The following is a 20,525-nucleotide window of genomic DNA, read 5'->3' as shown; positions in this document are numbered from 1 at the left end:
CCTTAGAACCCATACCCGAAGCCGTCTTAGATGGGTCACCCAGTGAGTCTGCACTCACCTCAGATTGTGCCTCCCCATCCGAAGTGGTTCCGCTTGAGGGAGATGTGCCCGTGACCGCGGCTGCGGTCAGTGAAATAGTACCGTCCGGCTGGATGGCGGATGTGAGCTCCACTACTCCTTTACTACAGCCTGAGGGCTCGTGTGACATTTTGGCGTGCTTGATGCCTACACCATTGATAGTGCCCGCACCAGTGTCAGATGCACCAGGGGGAGAAGTGTGTACCCCCTCAGCCATAGGGGCCCCCTATTGCTGTGTTCCCCCACCAGTACCTCAGCTGGAGGACTATCTGGAAAGGGTGTGGCACGTGTTAGAAGCTGATGTGGCCTGCTGGCCTCATGCTGCTCCTGTATCCTCGGAGGAGGAATGCTTGCAGCCTGTGCTGATGTTGGGAAAGGAGAACCTTCCCGATGATCCTAGAGAATCCCATGCATTAAGGAGCCACGCAGTCCATGTGATGTTTAATTCTGCCGAGCCAGATACTTCACCAAAGGTGAAAATGGACTGTACATTGCCCCATGCCTCAGAGAAAGAAAGTTTTGGGACTGATCAGAAGGCTACTTCAGCGCTATGCCCTAAAGAAGATCCCTCACCCAGCAGAGTGTTGGTGAGTGATTCGAGGCCTTGTAGGGATTTGACTGTCACTATTTATACAGCCCTTGCTGTTCCCACTCCAACTCCAGTCATAGGCCATGATGTTGATTGGAGCAAGTTCTCTTTTGGGTGATTAGGACCTATTGCACCAATAGCTCCAAATATTCGAGATACTCCAATATTGGAGGAAGATGAGGACTTGCTGGAAAAAGTAATGCACTCCAGTGTGGACAGTGATGGAGAATCCATACTGGAAATTCCTGCACAGATTCGGTGCAGATACATAGTAACATAGTAAGTAAGGTTGAAAAAAGACACATGTCCTTTGAGTTCAACCTTTTTTTTTATATATATTAACTACCTATCTGCCAGTTGATCCAGAGGAAGGCAAAAAACCCATCTGAAGCCTCTCCAATTTGCCTTAGAGGGGGAAAAATTCCTTCCTGACTCCAAAATGGCAATCGGACTAGTCCCTGGATCAACTTGGACTATGAGCTATCTCCCATATCCCTGTATTCCCTTACTTGCTAAACACCATCCAACCCCTTCTTATACCTATCTAATGTATCAGCCTGTACCACTGATTCAGGGAGAGAATTCCACATCTTCACCCCTTCCGAATATTAAGGCGGAACCTCTTTTCTTCTAATCGGAATGGGTGACCTTGTGTCAGCTGGAAAGACCTACTGGTAAATAAAGCATTAGAGAGATTATTATATGATCCCCTTATATATTTATACATAGTTATCATATCTCCCCTTAAGCGCCTCTTCTCCAGCGTGAACATCCCCAATTTGGCCAGTCTTTCCTCATAGCTAAGATTTTCCCTTTACCAGCTTAGTTGCCCTTCTCTGTACCCTCTCTAATACAATAATGTCCTGTTTGAGTGATGGAGACCAAAACTGTACGGCATATTCTAGATGGGGCCTTACCAGTGCTCTATACAGTGGGACCTCCTCCTCCCGTGACTCTCTGCCCCATTTAATACAAGTCAAGACCTTATTTGCCCTTGATGCTGCTGACTGGCATTACTTGCTACAGCCAAGTTTATCATCTACAAGGACTCCAAGCTCCGTCTCCATTACGGATTTGCCTAGTGCAGTCCCATTAAGGGTATAAGTGGATATTGTTACATCCCAGGTGCATTACTTTACATTTATCAACATTGAATCTCATTTGCCACTTAGCTGCCCAGATTGCCAGTTTGTCAAGATCCTGTTGCAAGTGCCACATCCTGGATGGAATTAATTGGGCTGATAATTTTGTGTCATCTGCAAACACTGATACATTACTTACAACACCCTCCCCTAAGTCATTAATGAACAAGTTAAATAAGAGTGGACCCAATACTGAGCCCTGAGGGACCCCACTAAGAACCTTACTCCAAGTAGAGAATGTACCATTAACAACCACCCTCTGTACCCGATCCTGTAGCCAGTTTCCTATCCATGTGCAAACGACTTCATTAAGCCCAACAGACCTTAGTTTAGAAAGCAGTCGTTTGTGGGGCACAGTATCAAACGCTTTGGCAAAATCCAAATAGATCACATCTACTGCCCCCCCACTGTCCAGCATCTTACTTACCTCATCATAAAATGCAATCAAATTCGTCTGACATGACCTATCCTTCATAAAGCCATGCTGATTGCTGCTCATAATGCCATTCATTAGGACAAAATTTTGAATGTGTTCCCTTAACAAGCCTTCAAATAATTTGCCCACCACAGATGTCAAGCTTACTGGCCTATAATTGCCAGGCTGAGATCGTAATCCCTTTTTAAATATTGGAATAACATCAGCTTTTCTCCAATCCATAGGCACCATACCAGATGACAGTGAATCTGAGAAAATCAGAAATAAGGGCTGGTCTAAAACTGAACTAAGCTCTCTTAGAACCCGGGGGTGTATGCCATCAGGCCCTGGAGCCTTGTTTACATTAATTTGTATTAAAGCTTTTTGAATCATATCCTGAGTCAGCCACTGACTAGATTGAGCTGAACCATTCGTGCAGTTATTAAGTGAGCTTGTGAACCCAGACTCCTCTATTGTATACACTGAAGAAAATAACTGAATTAACACATTTGCCTTTTCTGTATCTGTTACAACCAGACTGGTACCATTATTTAATGGAGCAACACTCTCAACCTGCATCTTTTTACTATTAATATATTTAAAAAAATTTTAAAGGTTAGTTTTAACCTCCAATTAACTCTTCATTTCTTTTCTTAGCCTTCCGGATTGCTGATTTACAACATTTATTACAGTGTTTATATTCATTAAATGCAGCTTCTGTCCCAACAGATTTGTAGTTATTAAATGCCTTTCTCTTCTTTCCCATTAACTTCTTTACTTCTGTATTAAGCCACTAGAGATGTCGCGAACTGTTCGCCGGCGAACTTGTTCGCGCGAACATCGGGTGTTCGCGCTCGCCGGAAGTTCGCGAACGTCGCGCGACGTTCGCCATTTTGGGTTCGCCATTGTTGGCGCTTTTTTTTGCCCTCTCACCCCAGACCAGCAGGTACATGGCAGCCAATCAGGAAGCTCTCCCCTGGACCACTCCCCTTCCCTATAAAAACCGAAGCCCTGCAGCGTTTTTTCACTCTGCCTGTGTGTGCTGAAGAGATAGTGTAGGGAGAGAGCTGCTGCCTGTTAGTGATTTCAGGGACAGTTGAAAGTTTGCTGGCTAGTAATCGTTTTGATACTGCTCTGTTATTGGAGGGACAGAAGTCTGCAGGGGTTTGAGGGACATTTAAGCTTAGGTAGCTTTGCTGGCTAGTAATCTACCTTCTACTGCAGTGCTCTGTATGTAGCTGCAGTGGGCAGCTGTCCTGCTTCTGATCTCATCTGCTGACTGCTGCAATAACAGTAGTCCTTGTAAGGACTGCTTTTATTTATTTTTTTGTTGTTTTACTACTACTACTACTACTACTATAAGAGCCCAGTGCTATTAGTCTAGCAGTGTTGGGGAGTGGGACTGGTGTGCTAATCTGCTGCTCCTAGTAGTTCAGCAGCACCAACTTTAATTTTTTTTTTTAATATTCATTTTTTTTTTATTTTACTTTTTTTTATTTTACTACCGCTGTAGTAGTGTATAAGTTGACCTTTTAGGCATTATTTGCCCTGTAGGCATTATTTGCACACTGTTTTCTTCAACCCGCCATCTAGCTGTGTGACCTTGTTCACATTCTGTCTAAATATCCATAATATTACCGTCTCCAGAAAAAACACCGGAGTGACTTTTTTCAAGCAGCCATAATATATTTTACGTAATCCGTATCCACCGCTGTAGTAGTGTATACGTTGACCTTGTAGGCATTGTTTGCCCAGTTTTTTTGGCCGCAGCCACTGAAGCACAGAGGCCAGAAAAAATATGCCATATAAATGCTGAAAATAGTCATTTTTTGCCATACGTTGACTCAACGTATATGGCAAAAAATTACTATTTTCAGCATTTATATGGCAAATTTTTTCTGGCAACTGTGCTTCAGTGGCTGCGACCAAAAAAACTGGGCAAACAATGCCTACAAGGTCAACGTATGGCAAAAAATGACTATTTTCAGCATTTATATGGCATATTTTTTCTGGCAACTGTGCTTCAGTGGCTGCAACCAAAAAAACTGGGCAAACAATGTCTACAAGGTCAACGTATGGCGAAAAATTACTATTTTCAGCATTTATATGGCATATTTTTTTATGGCAACTGTGCTTCAGTGGCTGCGTCCAAAAAAACTGGGCAAACAATGCCTACAAGGTCAACGTATGGCAGTTGTTTAAAGAGAACAGTAGATTACTAGCCAGCAAAGCTACCTAAGCTAAAATGTCCCTCAAATCCCTGCAGACTTCTGTCCCTCCAATACAGAGCAGTATCAAGCAGATTACTAGCCAGCAAACTTACTATCATCTGTCCCTGAAATCACTAACAGCTCTCCCCCTACACTATCTCTTCCAAGCACACACAGGCAGATTTTTCAGATACATTTTTGCCCTTGATCCCCCTCTGGCATGCCACTGTCCAGGTCGTTGCACCCTTTAAACAACTTTAAAATCATTTTTCTGGCCAGAAATGTCTTTTCTAGATGTTAAAGTTCGCCTTCCCATTGAAGTCTATGGGGTTCGCGAACCGTTCGCGAACCGCTCGCGTTTTTGCGCAAGTTAGCGAATATGTTCGCGAACTTTTTTTCCGACGTTCGCTACATCCCTATAAGCCACACAGGATGATTCTAAGAGCTTCTACATTTAGTCCTTAAGGGAATAAATTGAGAACAGTAATGATTTAATATCATTTTAAAGGACAACCATTTCTGTTCTGTGCCAAAAACCTAATGCCCCAATCAATGCTCTGTAGGGCAGCCCTCAAGGCACTAAAATTAGCTTTTCCAAAAAGACAAAAGATCTGTGGCTAGTGATCCTGTAAACTCCTTATGCCCCAAAGTGATGGTGCCTCAAACTCTCAGTGAACCAGGAGACAGCACTTGTGTGGCAGAATTATACCACTATGAGTGGGGAAAGATATCCCTTGAGAGAGAAAAGAATTTGCTTCCAGCTATTCAAAAGCCGAAGGAAGATAACCCCTTAGGACCAGTTCCAGGATGAGAAGAGTATGAAGAGAATACCCCCACAGCTGAACCTGAGTGGGACCCTCCTACAGAAGTGCCTCGCAGCTTTGTTGCTCCTCCCATTAAAGGTCCAGAGGAGGAAAAAGATTTCTGGGTGCTGCCAGGACAGGCAGAACCCAATGTGTTCACTTCTGTTTCCAGAGTACAGAGAGTGATAAACTTCCATGTGCATAGAATTTGGGGTTATTTTATGATCTATGCTCCTCTGTGGGTGTACGAGAAAGTGGCTGCATCCTATGAGAATTGGCTGATTGATGAGATTGTACGGAGGGAAAAGATGCACCACAGTTGCCTCACAAACCCAGTCAAGGTGAGGCATGAGCATGATTGGCAGTACCTGCGATCCATTGAAAAAGAATGGTGGTATAGTCGCACCATTCTCAAGAATGCAGTGAAAAGTTGTGGCAAGTATAATCCCACCAAGTACTTCAATTTGGAGGTTTATTTGTGAGATGGAAAATGAGTGGACAAACCCCATCCCAAATATTATATCCCTTATGAAGAAACCAAAGCCAGGTTTCTTCACATGATTTGAATGGTGGGTGAAGGCCTGTTTGAAGGAAATTGCATTTTTTCCATTGATGATACTCAATTGGGAGTTTGCTTGCAGCTATTTTTGAGCTACCTGTTTTCCTGCCCCTCCAGAGTGACTGAACATTCTACAGGGAAGGATTCTTCTTCTTTTACTGCTCTTGGAGTTAGGTCCAAGGACTGTTTCAGTTAACACCTGCCCGTTGGTAGGTTCATCCAATTTTTCCCCTTACCCTCCTAAGTGCATTTAAAAAGGACTGTGGGTTCGACTATTTGATGGACTAGAATACTGATGTGTTTGAAATGCAGTATTTCTAACTTGTACCTCCTTTTGCAGGTGTTTACTGATAAAGTTTACCTGCCCATGAATGAAACTGTTGCTATTGATATATTTCTTTCCAGCTATGCCATTGTACCTGGGTTACTCAGGAGAGTTACCCCGAAGAGGTTATAAGGTAATGGTATAGAAATGCAATACATATAGCTAAGTGCAATGTATTTTGGTATTTGAAAAGGTTTCTTGCATGATGTGCCTTAACTGCTTGAAAGTTTTACATATGTGTTTACAATGTATTACTAAATTTTGAGTTCTCAAAGGTTCCTTGCCAGGACGGAAGGAATTCACCAGGGGGAGAATGTAGGGATGTGAAAATTTAGACACCCTTACACAATACTGACAGGCACATCCCTAGTAATATGGACGCCTAAGTGGGTCCTTATGGGGACCTTGTGCTTATGTAACCCCTGCAGTTCACACAGTGTACACCAGATGGCACTGTGTCAGAGTATAAAGGTCTTGGGAGGTCTGGGTCCATTGCTTTAGGCCAACCAAGCAGGCTAGAAGGAAATGGTTATATGTCGACCCTAGGTGCATTAGCCCTAGTAATAAGATAGCTATACTCATTTATAGATCACTCTAGGAGTGATAGAGAGGATATATAGTTGAGCAGCTCAAGGCTCCACCGAGGATATTAGAGGGATTAAGATCCCAGGGCATTACTGACCCGGAGTAGGGACTAAAGTGTTTAGACAAGGGATGATAGGAATTCCCCTAGTCTGCCACTGGAAGATATCCTGAAAACTGGGCAATACCCCTCACAAGCTGCCACACTCTCTGCTGTATATTCCCTAGCCTGCAGGGATTCAGCCTATACTGGTTCTGTGAGTATATGCTTCCTTTATGCTGTCTGATTGTTCTAAACTCCATTGTGGATATGTGCTACGTGCTATGTTAAATAAAGACAGTTCATTGTTTAAGCGTTAAAGAACTACTGGCGTCCATCATTGTGCTATTGCACCTATTACAGTTATACTACATTCTGCCTCCATCCCGCTGCGAGGGCTTACCCCTGAGAGAGAGGGCATCATATGTGGTATAACCACACACTGATTTTTTAACACTGTTTTTAATAATAATATATAAAAAATTATTTTAATATGTATTTTATTGAAGGGGTAATTATTATGTATCCTTCTTTTACAGCAAAACTTTTGCACATCTAAAATATTGGACACTTCAAGGAACACTGGACTTTATGCACAAAGGTACAGAGATACACGTCTTTTGGTTTATGTAACCTGATACAATCATGGCGATTTGCAAATGTGAAACATTGTAATTTTGGAAAATGTCACTAGGGGTCCCTGTGATACATTGTATAAGTAACAGAGCACAGGTGCTGTTTGAGTGGCTTGAGAAAAGACAGAGAGTGGTCTGAAACGTTGCTGGGTGTTTGGGGTCAGAGCCTATGTCCCAATAAAGGCATTTTAAGATAATAAATCGCTGACTGGTGCCGTCAATTACTATATGTGCTATGCTCCCTGTGTGTGCCATATTCTGCCTGTCCTATGCTCCCTGTGTGTGCCATACTCTGCCTGCCCTATGCTCCCTGTGTGTGCCATACTCTGCCTGCCCTTTGATCCTTGGTCGTGTCATACTCTGCCTGCCCTATGCTCCCTGTGTGTGTCATACTCTATCTGTCCTATGCTCCCTGTGTGTGTCATACTCTGCCTGCCCTATGCTCCCTGTGTCTGCCATACTCTGCTTGCCCTTTGATCCTTGGTCGTGCCATACTCTGCCTGTCCTATGCTCCCTGTGTGTGTCATACTCTGCCTGCCCTATGCTCCCTGTGTGTGTCATACTCTGCCTGCCCTATGCTCCCTGTGTGTGTCATACTCTGCCTGTCCTATGCTACCTGTGTGTGTCATACTCTGCCTATCCTATGCTCCCTGTGTGTGTCATACTCTGTCTGTCCTATGCTCCCTGTGTGTGTCATACTCTGCCTTCCCTATGCTCCTTGTGTGTCATACACTGCCTGGCCTATGCTCCCTGTGTGTGCCATACTCTGCCTGCCCTATGCTCCCTGTGTGTGTCATACTCTGCCTTCCCTATGCTCCTTGTGTGTCATACGCTGCCTGCCCTATGCTCCCTGTGTGTGTCATACTCTGCCTGTCCTATGCTCCCTGTGTGTTATATTCTGCCTGCCCTATGCTCCCTGTGTGTGCCATACTCTGCCTGTCCTATGCTCCCTGTGTGTGTCATACTCTGCCTGCCCTATGCTCCTTGTGTGTCATACGCTGCCTGCCCTATGCTCCCTGTGTGTGTCATACTCTGCCTTCCCTATGCTCCCTGTGTGTGTCATACCCTGCCTGCCCTATGCTCCCTGTGTGTCATACGCTGCCTGTCCTATGCTCCCTGTGTGTGTCATACTCTGCCTTCCCTATGCTCCCTGTGTGTGTCATACCCTGCCTGCCCTATGCTCCTTGTGTGTCATACGCTGCCTGCCCTATGCTCCCTGTGTGTGTCATACTCTGCCTTCCCTATGCTCCCTGTGTGTGTCATACCCTGCCTGCCCTATGCTCCTTGTGTGTCATACGCTGCCTGCCCTATGCTCCCTGTGTGTGTCATACTCTGCCTGTGGAACATAACACTGGTATTTGTTCTGGGGGTTTGCTAACATTTGAAAAGTATTGTTAGGGGCCCCTAAGGTGTTTAATCATGTGCTGGTGGGTGCTGTGTTATCCACAGGCATATGGATTTAAGGGTATGTCTTAATATGACAACTTTTTTTTACATTTGAGTGATGTGATATCCCTGCAGTGAGCACCAACCTTTTTTTTTTTTTTTTTGGTGTGCTTCCACAATTATGGACATGGTCTTGTAGTAACATGGGTGTGGTTTAAAGTGAGTGTGGTTTAAAAACAAGGAGAGGTTAAGACTGGCTTCCACTATCGGCCATCCACCATGTAGGCCAGAAAAATTCCGGCCATCGGTACCATGGAAGTTGGACAGCACTACTTTAGGGCAATGGCACATGACATTTTTGCCTGTGGTAAAAATATGTTACTTCAGGTGACACAGCATCCCTAGTTTCCTTTCCACCCTCAGTAGTGTGAACCACAGGTGGGGAAACATGTGCATCACCTCCACTTTCCAAACTAGCCTGAAATTGCTTAATGAAAAAACTTTAGGATACTTTGAGTGTGTATGTTTTCTGGCCAGTGATTCAAATTTAGATGTAAACCAGGATTTTTTTGTTGCCTGAGGAAGCTCAAATTTGCTTAAGGGGGTGGTTCACCTTAAAGTTAACTTTTAGTATGTTATAGAATGTGTAATATAAGCAACTTTTCAATTGGTCTTCATTATTTATTTTGTTTAGTTTTTAAATGATTTGCCTTTTCCTCCTGACTCTTTCCAGCTAAATGGGGGTCACTGAAACCAATAGCAAATTGTCTCAGAATATCACTCTCTACATCATACTAAAAGGTAACTCAACTGTAAACAACCCCTTTAAAACATCCCATGTGCCATTGCCCTTAGTGTTTTAGCTATAAATTAGAGAAATAAAAATAATTATCAAGAGGGTGGAAATGGATGCAGAAAAGTTATGCAAAAAAAAAAAAAGCTGAGTACATTAAAAAGGGAAGGAAAGGGGAAGAACAAATATAGGGCAGTGGAAAGAAGATCAGAAGATAAGTGAGTGAGGGCAAAAGTGGACAGATTAACAGAAGTGGAATGGGATGCAAAAGGGACTCAGAGAGGAACATATAGAGAGGAAATACAGTAGGAAAAGAAAGGGAAGTAGTACTAGAATAAGAATGGAATAGAGAATACTGTGTGTTAGGATGACACTCTCCTGTCAGGCAGCTCATAGTGACCTCTCCATCCTACCAGGCAGCTCATAGTGACATCACCATCCTACCAGGCAGCTCATAGTGACATCACCATCCTACCAGGCAGAACATATATGAGATCATCCTGGGAGGCAAAGAGCACATGGTTACAACTTACTATTTTAGCATTAAGAAACACATTACAATCACTTTTACTGCACATTTATTGCACAAATATACAAAAAGTATAGTTGGGAAGTAGATTTGTTTTGAGCTAGAAAGAAAATTTGCAGCTATCTGCCCTCAGAGCCTCCATGTTACATGAAGATGTCAGTGTAATTCACTAAAAAAAAACACAGCCTACACTCACACCCACAGATTCCCTGCTGCACTCAGATTACCACCTGTATGTGACTTTCTGTAGAGTTCTGTGCAGTCTCCTACATAAAACTTCTCACTGAAATTCTGCATCTCTGCTGGAATCCTCTCTCTTTTCAAATCACTTTCCCTCCAGACTTCAGCAGCCATGATAAAGGAGGAGCAGATGACATCACACAGCACATCATCAGAGGAAGGAGCAGATGACATCACACCCTCCATATCTGGCTTTCATTGAAAGCAATGCTAGTGTACTGGCCAATGAAGTGTGTTTATCCTAGGAGGAGGGTGTGGCTGAGCTGTTATCTGCCTGGTAGATAGAGCTGCCTTGAAGGCATCCTTCGTTCCCTATTCCTCCCACAAATCTCTCACAAGAGACAATGAGAGATTGCAGGCTGTTCTCAGTAGTTCTGTACAGAGACCATACTTTATTCTTCTTCTTCTTCCTGGAAAAGATCTACCTCACTTTTATTTTGGCTCCAACCCTCCTTCAGAGGGGTCACAAGGTTAGAAGAAAATCCTTCTTGCTGATTGGTCAGGCTGAGGCTGTAATCTGTCTCACAGCAGTGCAAGCAGCAGCCATGTTTTTGTTGGCTCCAAATTTTAGTGATACTGACACTAAAAAACTACTTTTTAAAATATGAAAGTATATTAAAAATTACCTATAGGTCATGTTGATTGTTTTTTGCAAAGAGGTTTGTTTTTGTAAGTAATTGTTAGTTGAAGTCCCTTTTGACAGCTCAACCTTCAGCATACCTCCCAACTGTCCCTTTTTCGGAGGGACAGTCCCTCTTTTGACAGCTCAACCCACAGTCCCTCATTTGTACTGGAAAGTCCCTCTTTTCTCTGCACTGAACAGCCAGAAAAAGAAACAAAGTTTCTCACTTAATTGGCTTTTAGCAGAGAGCCCAGAACAGCTAACAGGTGCAAATAAGATACTTTGAAACAATTTTGAGACACAAAAAAACAGTTTAGATAAGGAGATATATTTTCAAACTTTTATAACCTGCCAAATTTTGTAAAACTTACATGGTAATTAGGGGGTTTGGCCACAAAAATGGGTGTGGTTAAAAAAAATTGCCGCGCTACATGCGGAAAAATTTTTTGTCCCTCTTTTTACTTCCAAAATGTTGGGAGGTATGCCTTCAGTCCTGGAAAGTCCAGATTTTCTCTGCACTAAACAGCCAGAAAAAGAAATAAAGGTGCTTCGCTCACATCACCACATTTCGGCAGGCTAAAATTCACCAGGATAACACTAATTCACTAAAATGCGTTGTTTGGTACCAGAGCGCCGAACAATGGCAAAGTTTCGCTAGCGTTAATTCAGCAAGCAAAGTGAAGTTGTGCTAGCATTGGTTAATTTGCATATGGCGGGAATTTAAATTTCAATAGATATGTTGCAGCAAATTACACTACACAAGCCCAGGGAACCTTAAAGGGCATGTAAATGCAAAAAAATAAAATCCTATTTTTACTTTCTTTAATGAAAAAGAAACCTATCTCCAATATACTTAAATTAAAAAATGTGTACCGTTTTTATAAGAAATCAGACTGTATGCAGTGAAATTCTCCCTTCATTTACTGCTGTGGATAGGAATTTTCAGACGGTCCCTAACTGCTCTGCAGGGAAACAATCATACTTATGTACAGCAGGGGGAGCCCCCGTCTTACTTCCCAGCCATGCAGAACTCAAGCAGCTTTGTTTGTTTCCCTGTAGAGCAGTCGGCAACTATAGAGATTTGTATTGGATTTTATTTTTGCCTTTACATCTCCTTTACTGTTTCCAACTCCAGCTGCAGGGACAAAGCTCATGGAGCCAGATTTAAACAGATAAACTGGGATTCTATTTGGAGGATTATTTTGCTGCAGCCACTGGTTCTGCAGAGTTGGAGAAAGTTTATATTTTTTTTTTTGTAACTTATTTTTTATTAATTTTACAGAAGTCATTTTAAGCGATAAAAACTTCCATCATTTTAACTGCGTACACACAAAAAAAAAAAAAAAAAAGGTGAGTATAATAGTATAAACATATATCGGTGTTGGACCAAGCCTGGAACCCGTTAACAGCTTAGTTTTTCCACACATCTGGATATGTGTTAAAGTGGGTCCAAACTGGTCTTTACATTGTGTTATCGTTGTTAAGTAGCATAGTCAAACAACATAGTCAAACATTGTGGTTCACTCTGAATGCCTAACTTTATAGGTCAGTAAATAAGTTATCTCAAGTCTGGACCGTGTGTGGAGAGTGGATTCCCCGGCTTCCAGTAGCAGATGAGTCTCTCAACTCCCAAATATCCCAAACTTTTATATGTTGGTCAACCTTGTTGGTCATCATTGCAATACCAGCTTCAAACATTTTATTTGAATTTATTCTATTGACTATTTCATTCAAGGTTGGTGGTGTGGTAGATTTCCAGTGGAATGAAATAGCTAAACGAGTTGCCGTCAAGATCTGATTAACTAGGGCTTGACCAGATCTGCGTAGCTTTGGAATGGGTTTACCTAGTAGTAGAATTATGGGGTCCAAAGGTATAGATTGACGCAACAGTTGACTTAAGAGCTTAGTTATTTCAGCCCAGAGTGGTTTGATTATAGGACAGTCCCAAAAGATATGCAACATAGTACCATGCGATCCACAATTTCGCCAGCATAGAGGAGAGAGTTGTGGAAAAAGTTTATGTAGTTTGCTAGGGGTATAATACCAGCAGGTCAAAATTTTATAAATATGCTCTTTTTGTCTTACGCAGGTGACCATATGCTTCGCGTTGTCTCAGATCAGGGGCCAATCCTTGTCCGGGATTGGTTGAGAAAGAGCTTGATCCCATCTGTCCATGTATTTGTATCTAGGTTGTGCTGAGTCTGGAGAGGTAGTCAGCATATCATAAAGTCTGGAGATAAGGCCTTTTTGCGGGAGCCCGTGGGCTGCCATCCTTTCAAAGGCTGTAGGGGGACTTGTTTTAAAAAATGAGGCATAAGGAGCCAAGAAGTGGCGGATCTGGAAATATTCAAATAGCTTTATGTCTACTGTTGGCTGCTTCTCTTTGATAGTTTGGAGAGGCCATATCATATGAGTCTGTGGGTGAATAAGATCCTTTAACGTAAAAAATTGTAGCTGGGACCATCTCGTACAGAATGACGATTCAGTTCCTGGAGGGAACTCCGGATTATTCAGGTATGTGAGCATTGGCGATTTGGCAGAGATCATCTTATGTTTATGTCTGGTTGTAATCCAAACGGAGTATGTTAGCCTAGTTGTCGAAAGAGCACTAGGAGGTAGACGCGTAGGTGATTTAGGGTTCCAGATAAGAGCGTTGAGATGATAGTCTTTTGTCATAGAGTTTTCAATGTGTCCCCAGGTAGTGTAGGGATAATAGTGTGACCACGCTAATAGTTGTCTCAGTTGTGCTGCCTCGTAGTATTTCTGGAGATTAGGAACTCCTAGGCCTCCTTTTTTGGTGCTTGCCATCATCACTGTCTTGGCAACCCTATGTCCGCGCCGAGACCATATAAAGTTGTGAATTGTTGCCTGAATGTCCTTAAAGATTATGGAAGAAATTGTAATTGGTAGGGTTTCAAACAGGTAAAGGTATTTCGGCAAGATGGACATTTTTACCGCTGCTATCTTCCCCAGCCAAGAGATGGTATATTTTGTCCATTTTTCGAGAGAGGACTTTGTTTGCCGTATTAGTGGTTTGAAGTTAAAATTGAATAGCTGGTTATAATGTGCTGTGATCTGTGTCCCCAAGTATGTCAAAGAATCCACTCTCCACTTGTAACTAAATCCAGATTGCAATGCTTCTAGGTCTTTACGTGGGATATTAAGAGGGAGAGCCTCTGTTTTATTGATGTTTAATTTATATCCTGAGATTTCACCATAACTATCTAATACTCGGTGGAGATTTGGGAGAGAGATATGCGGGTTGGTCATGGTAAGCAGGACATCATCCGCAAATAAGGCTATCTTGTATTGCATTTGGTCTACTAAAACTCCCCCTATATCTGGGTGTGTTCGTATGGCCGCTGCCATAGGTTCAATGCTGAGGGCGTATAGGAGTGGGGAGAGAGGGCAACCCTGCCTGGTGCCATTCTGTATAGGGATAGCTTTAGTTGATTGTCCAGGGAGCTTAAGATATGTCGAGGGGGTGCTGTATAAATTCTGTAGGGCAAGTAGGTAGGGGCCGGAGAACTTTAAATGTCGCAATAGAGTAAACAGATACGTCCAGTCCAGTCGGTCGAATGCCTTTTCGGCATCTAGGCTAAGAATTAGCGAGCTTTCTTTTCGTCTCTGGAGTATCTCAATTAAATCTATTGTTTGTCTAGTGTTGTCTCCAGCCTGTCGTCCCATAATAAAGCCAACTTGGTCCCTATTTATAAGTTTTGGTAGAATTCGAGCCAGGCGATTTGCTAGGATTTTAGTAAATAGCTTTAAATCTGAGTTTAAAAGGGCTATAGGTCTATAATTTGCGCATTGAGTGGGGTCTTTCCCTTCTTTGTGAATTAATGATAAATATGACGTTAGGTTAGAGGAGGGGATGGGTGTGCCTTGTAAGTACTGATTAAACAATTTAGTCAGGTATGGAGATAGAATATGTCGATATAATTGGTAATATTTATATGGTAGTCCGTCCGGGCCTGGGGTCTTGCCGTTAGGCATATTCTTAAGAGTACTTGTCAATTCCTCTAGAGTAACTTCTGAATTTAGAGTATCTAGGTCCTCTTCCGTAAGGTTTGGGAGGTCCAAATTCGCTAAAAAGTTCGCAATCAATGTGGTGTGTTGCTCTTTATCAGCTGAGGGTGAGGCCAAGTTGTACAATTCGTGGTAATAGTCGGAGAATAGGGAACCAATTTGGTTGGGATTGTAAGTCAATTGACCTGAGGGTAACTTTAGGGAAATTATTCTAGACTGGGCCTGTTGGTCTTTTAGTTTCCGAGCTAGTAAGGTATGTTGCTTATCTGCTTTCTCATAAAATTTCTGTCTTGTCCAAAGAATAGCCTTTTCAGCCTGCTTCTGCCTTAATACCGCTAACTCGTTGCGGGTATTATTGATCTTTGCCAATAAGTACTCAGTTTGAGTTTGGTTGTATTGTACTTCTAAGTCTTTAAGCTGTCTATGCAGAGTAAGATAGGCAGTGTTAGCCAATCTCTTTTTATGTGCTGTTAAGGCTATTATTTGGCCCCTTAACGTAGCTTTGTGGGCTTCCCATAGTGTTGTCAAGGAGTCGACAGAACCTTCGTTGATTCTAAAGAACTCTTGAAGGTTACTTTCAATCTTAGTAAAAGTGTCCTTATCATGTAGGATCGACTCATTGAGGCGCCAATGTGCTTCCCGAGGGGGGGATTTAAATAGTTCTATCGTCAGTAAAATCGGTGCATGATCTGACCAGGTAATCGGTAGAATGTCCGAATCGTATGGTAGATGGAGACATGAGTGAGATATAAGAAAATAGTCGATGCGTGAATGTATCTTATGAGTATGTGAGTAAAATGTGAACTGTTGTTCCGTTGGATGCTTTGTTCGCCAAGAATCAAATAACTGTGATTGGCGGATGATCCGTCTAAATGAGGTAGACATATTATGGGCTACCTGGTCTGGCGAGGGTGGAGAAAGTTTATATTAAGCAATACAAAAACTATAAAATCCACATTAGATTACATGACAACACAGGACCCAGTGCAGTCTGTATATTCTGATTATTAATCATATATATAGTCTTGCTGTATCGGCTTTTAGTAGATATTAGTTGACTTGTGCTGTTTTGATAATTTATGACGATCCCTAAGCAGCCCAGATCACACTGAGCATGTGCACAGTCTTGGTCTTGTAAAGACGTATAACAAAGTTACAATATGACAGCCCCCTGTGGCCAACTTTGAAAGCATAAATCATTTGTTTGATTAGACTTGTGGTGCAGTAAGTTCATGTTTATATTTAGTATACAAAATACAGCATTTCTAGCCTTATTCTATTTCAGACCTTCCTTGTCCTTTAATAAAAGAAAATAAAGTTGTTATATCGTCCTACACATGTGCCCAGTGTATAGTGTATGTGCCATATGGTAGAAAATGTAGGGGGGAAGCTGGTTACCCTAAAAAAAATTACAATCTTTTGCAGCCTATCACCCTGAAAAACTTGGCAGCGTTTTTTGGGACATAAAACAATTTTCACATTTTTTTTTAGGAACTCCTATCTACTCTATTGCAAGAGTTTAATTTCTGGTGTCAGTATCTCTTTAGTCACAGGGTGATGCATTCAGGGAAAGGGCAAATAACACTTCCCTATAATAGATATAGTTCTGGTGGGTGGGTGTAGGTATGTGCGCTGGCTTCAATTTGGGGTTGAACTTGACAGACTTTGGTCTTTTTTCAACCCAAAGTAACTAAGTGACTATGCCTTCCTATTCCAACCAGTTCTTTTAATATTTTAAAAAACCAAAAATTTCTTCTCTGAAATTGGAGAATACAGAATTTACAGAATACAATTCTTACCTGCCAATGAAGTCAGAAGAGTTATTATTATTATTATTAACATGTATTTATATAGCGCCAACATATTGCGTAGCACTAAAATACATTTGAAGAAGATGTTCAGTCTAAGCCTGGCCATGGCTCTCATCAATTCTCATCTGCAATACAACGGACAATAGAACTGTTAGAGCTGATATATAAATGTCTTTTTTTTAAATTATCATTATTTCTTGGTAAGCCAACTTGACCCCTTTTGTTTACTCATTGGATAAAGGTCAACATGTCCTACTCTCATTAACTTTGTGTATGAATGTAGAGAAATTAGCCCTGGTTCAGGTTGGCTTTAGGATAGGAAGTAACAGCTTGTGGTATATTGAGAAGGGCTCTTCTGGGTTCTGAATAGTGATTTAATCTGAAGATAAAGCAGATATTTCATTTAAATCTAAAAAGATTGGGGTGTCCATGAATAAAATAACATTTTGAAATATATACAAATGACACCATTTTTAAATGATCAAACTATTTAAATAAAAAGGCAATATTTATGCACAACCATGGCAATTATGCACATTTCAAAATGGGTTCAAATCATGGGATCCCTCTCACATAAATGCTTAACCTCACAATGTGATAAATGTGAATCAGATGTGGGAGAAATGCATACAGGATTAAATGTACAGGCTAACCACTCTGTCCATACTATTAATGCACAATAGAAATCAAATCAACATATATCATGTACAATAATGTTAAGCATTTGTTAGCATAGATATGAACTGGTCCCGGGACCCGGAGGTCTTATATAGACAAAGGTCATATGTTGGCTTATGACAGTTATGCAATATAACTTATATTCTTGCGGTTGAAAATAATTGTTTAAATTCCGGCTTGGTCGGGCTGACAACCCAAGTGTATGTTATAAAGTCTAATGGAAGCCTGTCCCAACTTTCCAGAAATGAAATCCTGGTGTGATAGTTATGTTGGTGCTCTGGCAGTAATGTCTAAGGGGCCGATTCACTAAGGGTCGAATATCGAGGGTTAACTAACCCTCGATATTCGACTAGGAATTAAAATCCTTCGACTTTGAATATCGAAGTCGAAGGATTTAGCGCAGATAGTTCGATCGAACGATAATATCCTTCGAATCGAACGATTCGAAGGATTTTAATCCAACGATCGAAGGAATATCCTTCGATCAAAAAAAGTTAGCCAAGTTAGACTTTCCCCATAGGCTAACATTGACTTCGGTAGCTTTTAGATGGCGAACTAGGGGGTCAAAGTTTTTTTTAAAGAGACAGTACTTCGACTATCGAATGGTCGAATCCTTCAATTTGTAGTCGTAGTCGAAGGTCGAAGTAGCCCATTCGATGGTCGAAGTAGCCCAAAAAAAACTTCGAAATCCGAAGTTTTTTAACTTCACTCAAAGTTAGTGAATCGGCCCCTAAGTGTTACAGTTCAAGCTCAATTAAATTAAGTACCCAGAAAATTTTTGTGTTTGATCCAGCGACTAAATTAGCAATTTCAGTGTCACATACACCTGCTTAAATAGTCTACACCATGAGTGTGGATACTTTGCCAATATGATTCAGGATACTAAAAATGTCCTGCTTGAGCATGAAAAAAACTTTAGAGGCACTGGGGCTCATTTATCAACACTGGGCAAATTTGCCCATGGGCAGTTACCTATAGCAACCAATCAGTGATAAGCTTTTTGAAACCAGCTGCAAGCAGAACAATGAATGCAGCAATTTGATTGGTTACCATGGGTTACTGCCCATGGGCAAATTTGCCCAGTGTTGATAAATGACCCCCCGTGTGTCCAGTCCTACCGCCACAGAGCCGTGTTGCATTTATTTGGTCATCCAGCCTCAGGCCATCTGTTCTGCTATACGTTGTGTACACCACAGGTCAGGATTTGTCAGGATTTTGCAAATACGTTTCACTCCTGCACATGCGCACATGCCATATCCATGTATTTGATGTTGTTACATCCCGGCACAGGGTCAGTTATGTCTTACCTCTAAAACATGTGCCCAGGGCCTAGAACCATTTTGTTAGGTTCATTTTAGTAGGCAGTCACAATAAACCTATAGTAAGAGAGGAAATACATCCACTTCAAAGAATACGCATGTGATATCGCTAAGGACCATGTTACCCCTATGGCATGGTAATGAAATCATTAATAAGTAAAAACTTTTCTAGTGACAATCATATGAAATACTAAGAAGATTTTGTAAATATGAATAAAGTACTGAAAACAAAATGAAAACATGAAAAATTTGAAAAGAATGAAAAAGATTTGAAAAATTAATAAATTAAAAAAAAAATGGAAACAACCATGTAAATGGATTACTTATTGACAAAAGCCTGGAAATTCAAATGACCGTTCAATCGAAATTCTGATTTATAGGTATTGAGCTTAAATATCAAAGCAGTTTCTAACTGGTAATTTATTGTCAAGGTCACCGCCCCTCGGATCCCCATGGAGTCGATCTATACCTTTTAAATAAAAGCCTGCATAATATCCATCATGCATGCAATAAATGTGCTTTGCAATACTTGACATGAGGTTGCAATTTCTTATGTCTAGTAAATATTCATATAGACGCAGTTTGAATCGTCTTTTTGTTTTACCGACATATAGACTGCCACAATATCAGGTAAACAAGTAAATTACATGTGTAGTGGTACAACAAATGTAATGATGCATGTCAAATTCTAAATTATCCTTACCAAATGTGTTTGACAATTTGATGAAATGCCATTGTTCACAGGTGCCACATCTAAAGCCGCATGGTGTTTTACAGCAGACTGTCTTAGAGTATTTTTGAAAATGACTTTGGGTTAAAGGGCCCCGATACTTTTTCTTATACGTGAACGGTGGACAGGGGGTGACCACTCCGCTCAAAGTGGGATTTTTTGATAATATATCCCAATGCTTATAAATTATAGACCAGATATCTTTATCATTATTACTAAAACTCATGCTGAATCTGGTCTGACCCTGATTGCTTACCCCGTCTACGGATTCTATAAGATGTATAAAGTAAAGTGTCCATTGCTAAGCTCTATGACCCTGTGCCTTAAATCTCTGATACAGCTTGTAAGACTCCTGTTTGAAGCCATCTGAGGAGCAAATTATTCTCAGTCTCAAATACTGACCCTTAGGGATACCCTCAATACATTTTAAGGGATGCATGGATTTGGCATGAAGAAGGCTATTACTTGCTGTTTTTTCAGAAATAATTTGTGGACACTATATACTGATTTTCTTTTTTAATCTCGATGTCCAAGAATTCCAACCTCAAACTGTCAAAGTTCATGGTTAAGGACAGATTGAATTTGTTGTTGTTAAGTTTAGCCACAAATTCTTTCAGTAATTGTTCAGAGCCCTGCCATATTAGCATAATATCATTGATGTACCTGTGCCATCTGAGAATGTGGCACAGGTACATGTCATATTCATTTGCTTAAAATATATGGTACAGATGAAGCCAGAACGAATTGTACATCTGGAGCGCTGTAACGGATGAAGATAAACGCGCTGCTCGCGTTACATGCAGGGAAACACGATGCCCCGACGTTCAGAAAAGATAGGAGCTTAAATTAAAATAGGCGCGATTCCACAGACGAGAAATTAGGGAGACAGAAGGGCAGATGAAAAAACAGGGTGAAAGAGGGGACAGAGAAAAATAAAAAATTGGGGAGACAAAAAGGCAGAAAAAAAGGCCACTCTATTGACTGTAACTGTAACACCTATACCACTACTA

At 41.3% G+C, this 20,525-nt stretch overlaps 1 protein-coding gene across 1 annotated transcript in view; it reads right to left on the bottom strand.

The window, feature by feature from the left end:
• The window catches only part of LOC108699448 (butyrophilin subfamily 3 member A2), a 50,301-nt gene that overhangs the window by 21,716 nt on the left and 8,060 nt on the right, over window positions 1–20,525 (bottom strand). The window contains exon 2 of the mRNA XM_041573717.1: window positions 16,777–16,913. Within this exon, the coding sequence (XP_041429651.1) occupies window positions 16,777–16,903 (127 nt within the window). The 5' untranslated portion in view covers window positions 16,904–16,913. The remainder of the gene's footprint in view (window positions 1–16,776; window positions 16,914–20,525) is intronic.

The sequence above is a fragment of the Xenopus laevis genome, chromosome 8L (assembly GCF_017654675.1).
Source record: "Xenopus laevis strain J_2021 chromosome 8L, Xenopus_laevis_v10.1, whole genome shotgun sequence".
NCBI lineage: Eukaryota > Metazoa > Chordata > Amphibia > Anura > Pipidae > Xenopus > Xenopus laevis.
The sequence above is the reverse complement of the archived record's forward strand: the minus strand, read 5'-3'. Positions and strand labels throughout refer to the sequence as shown.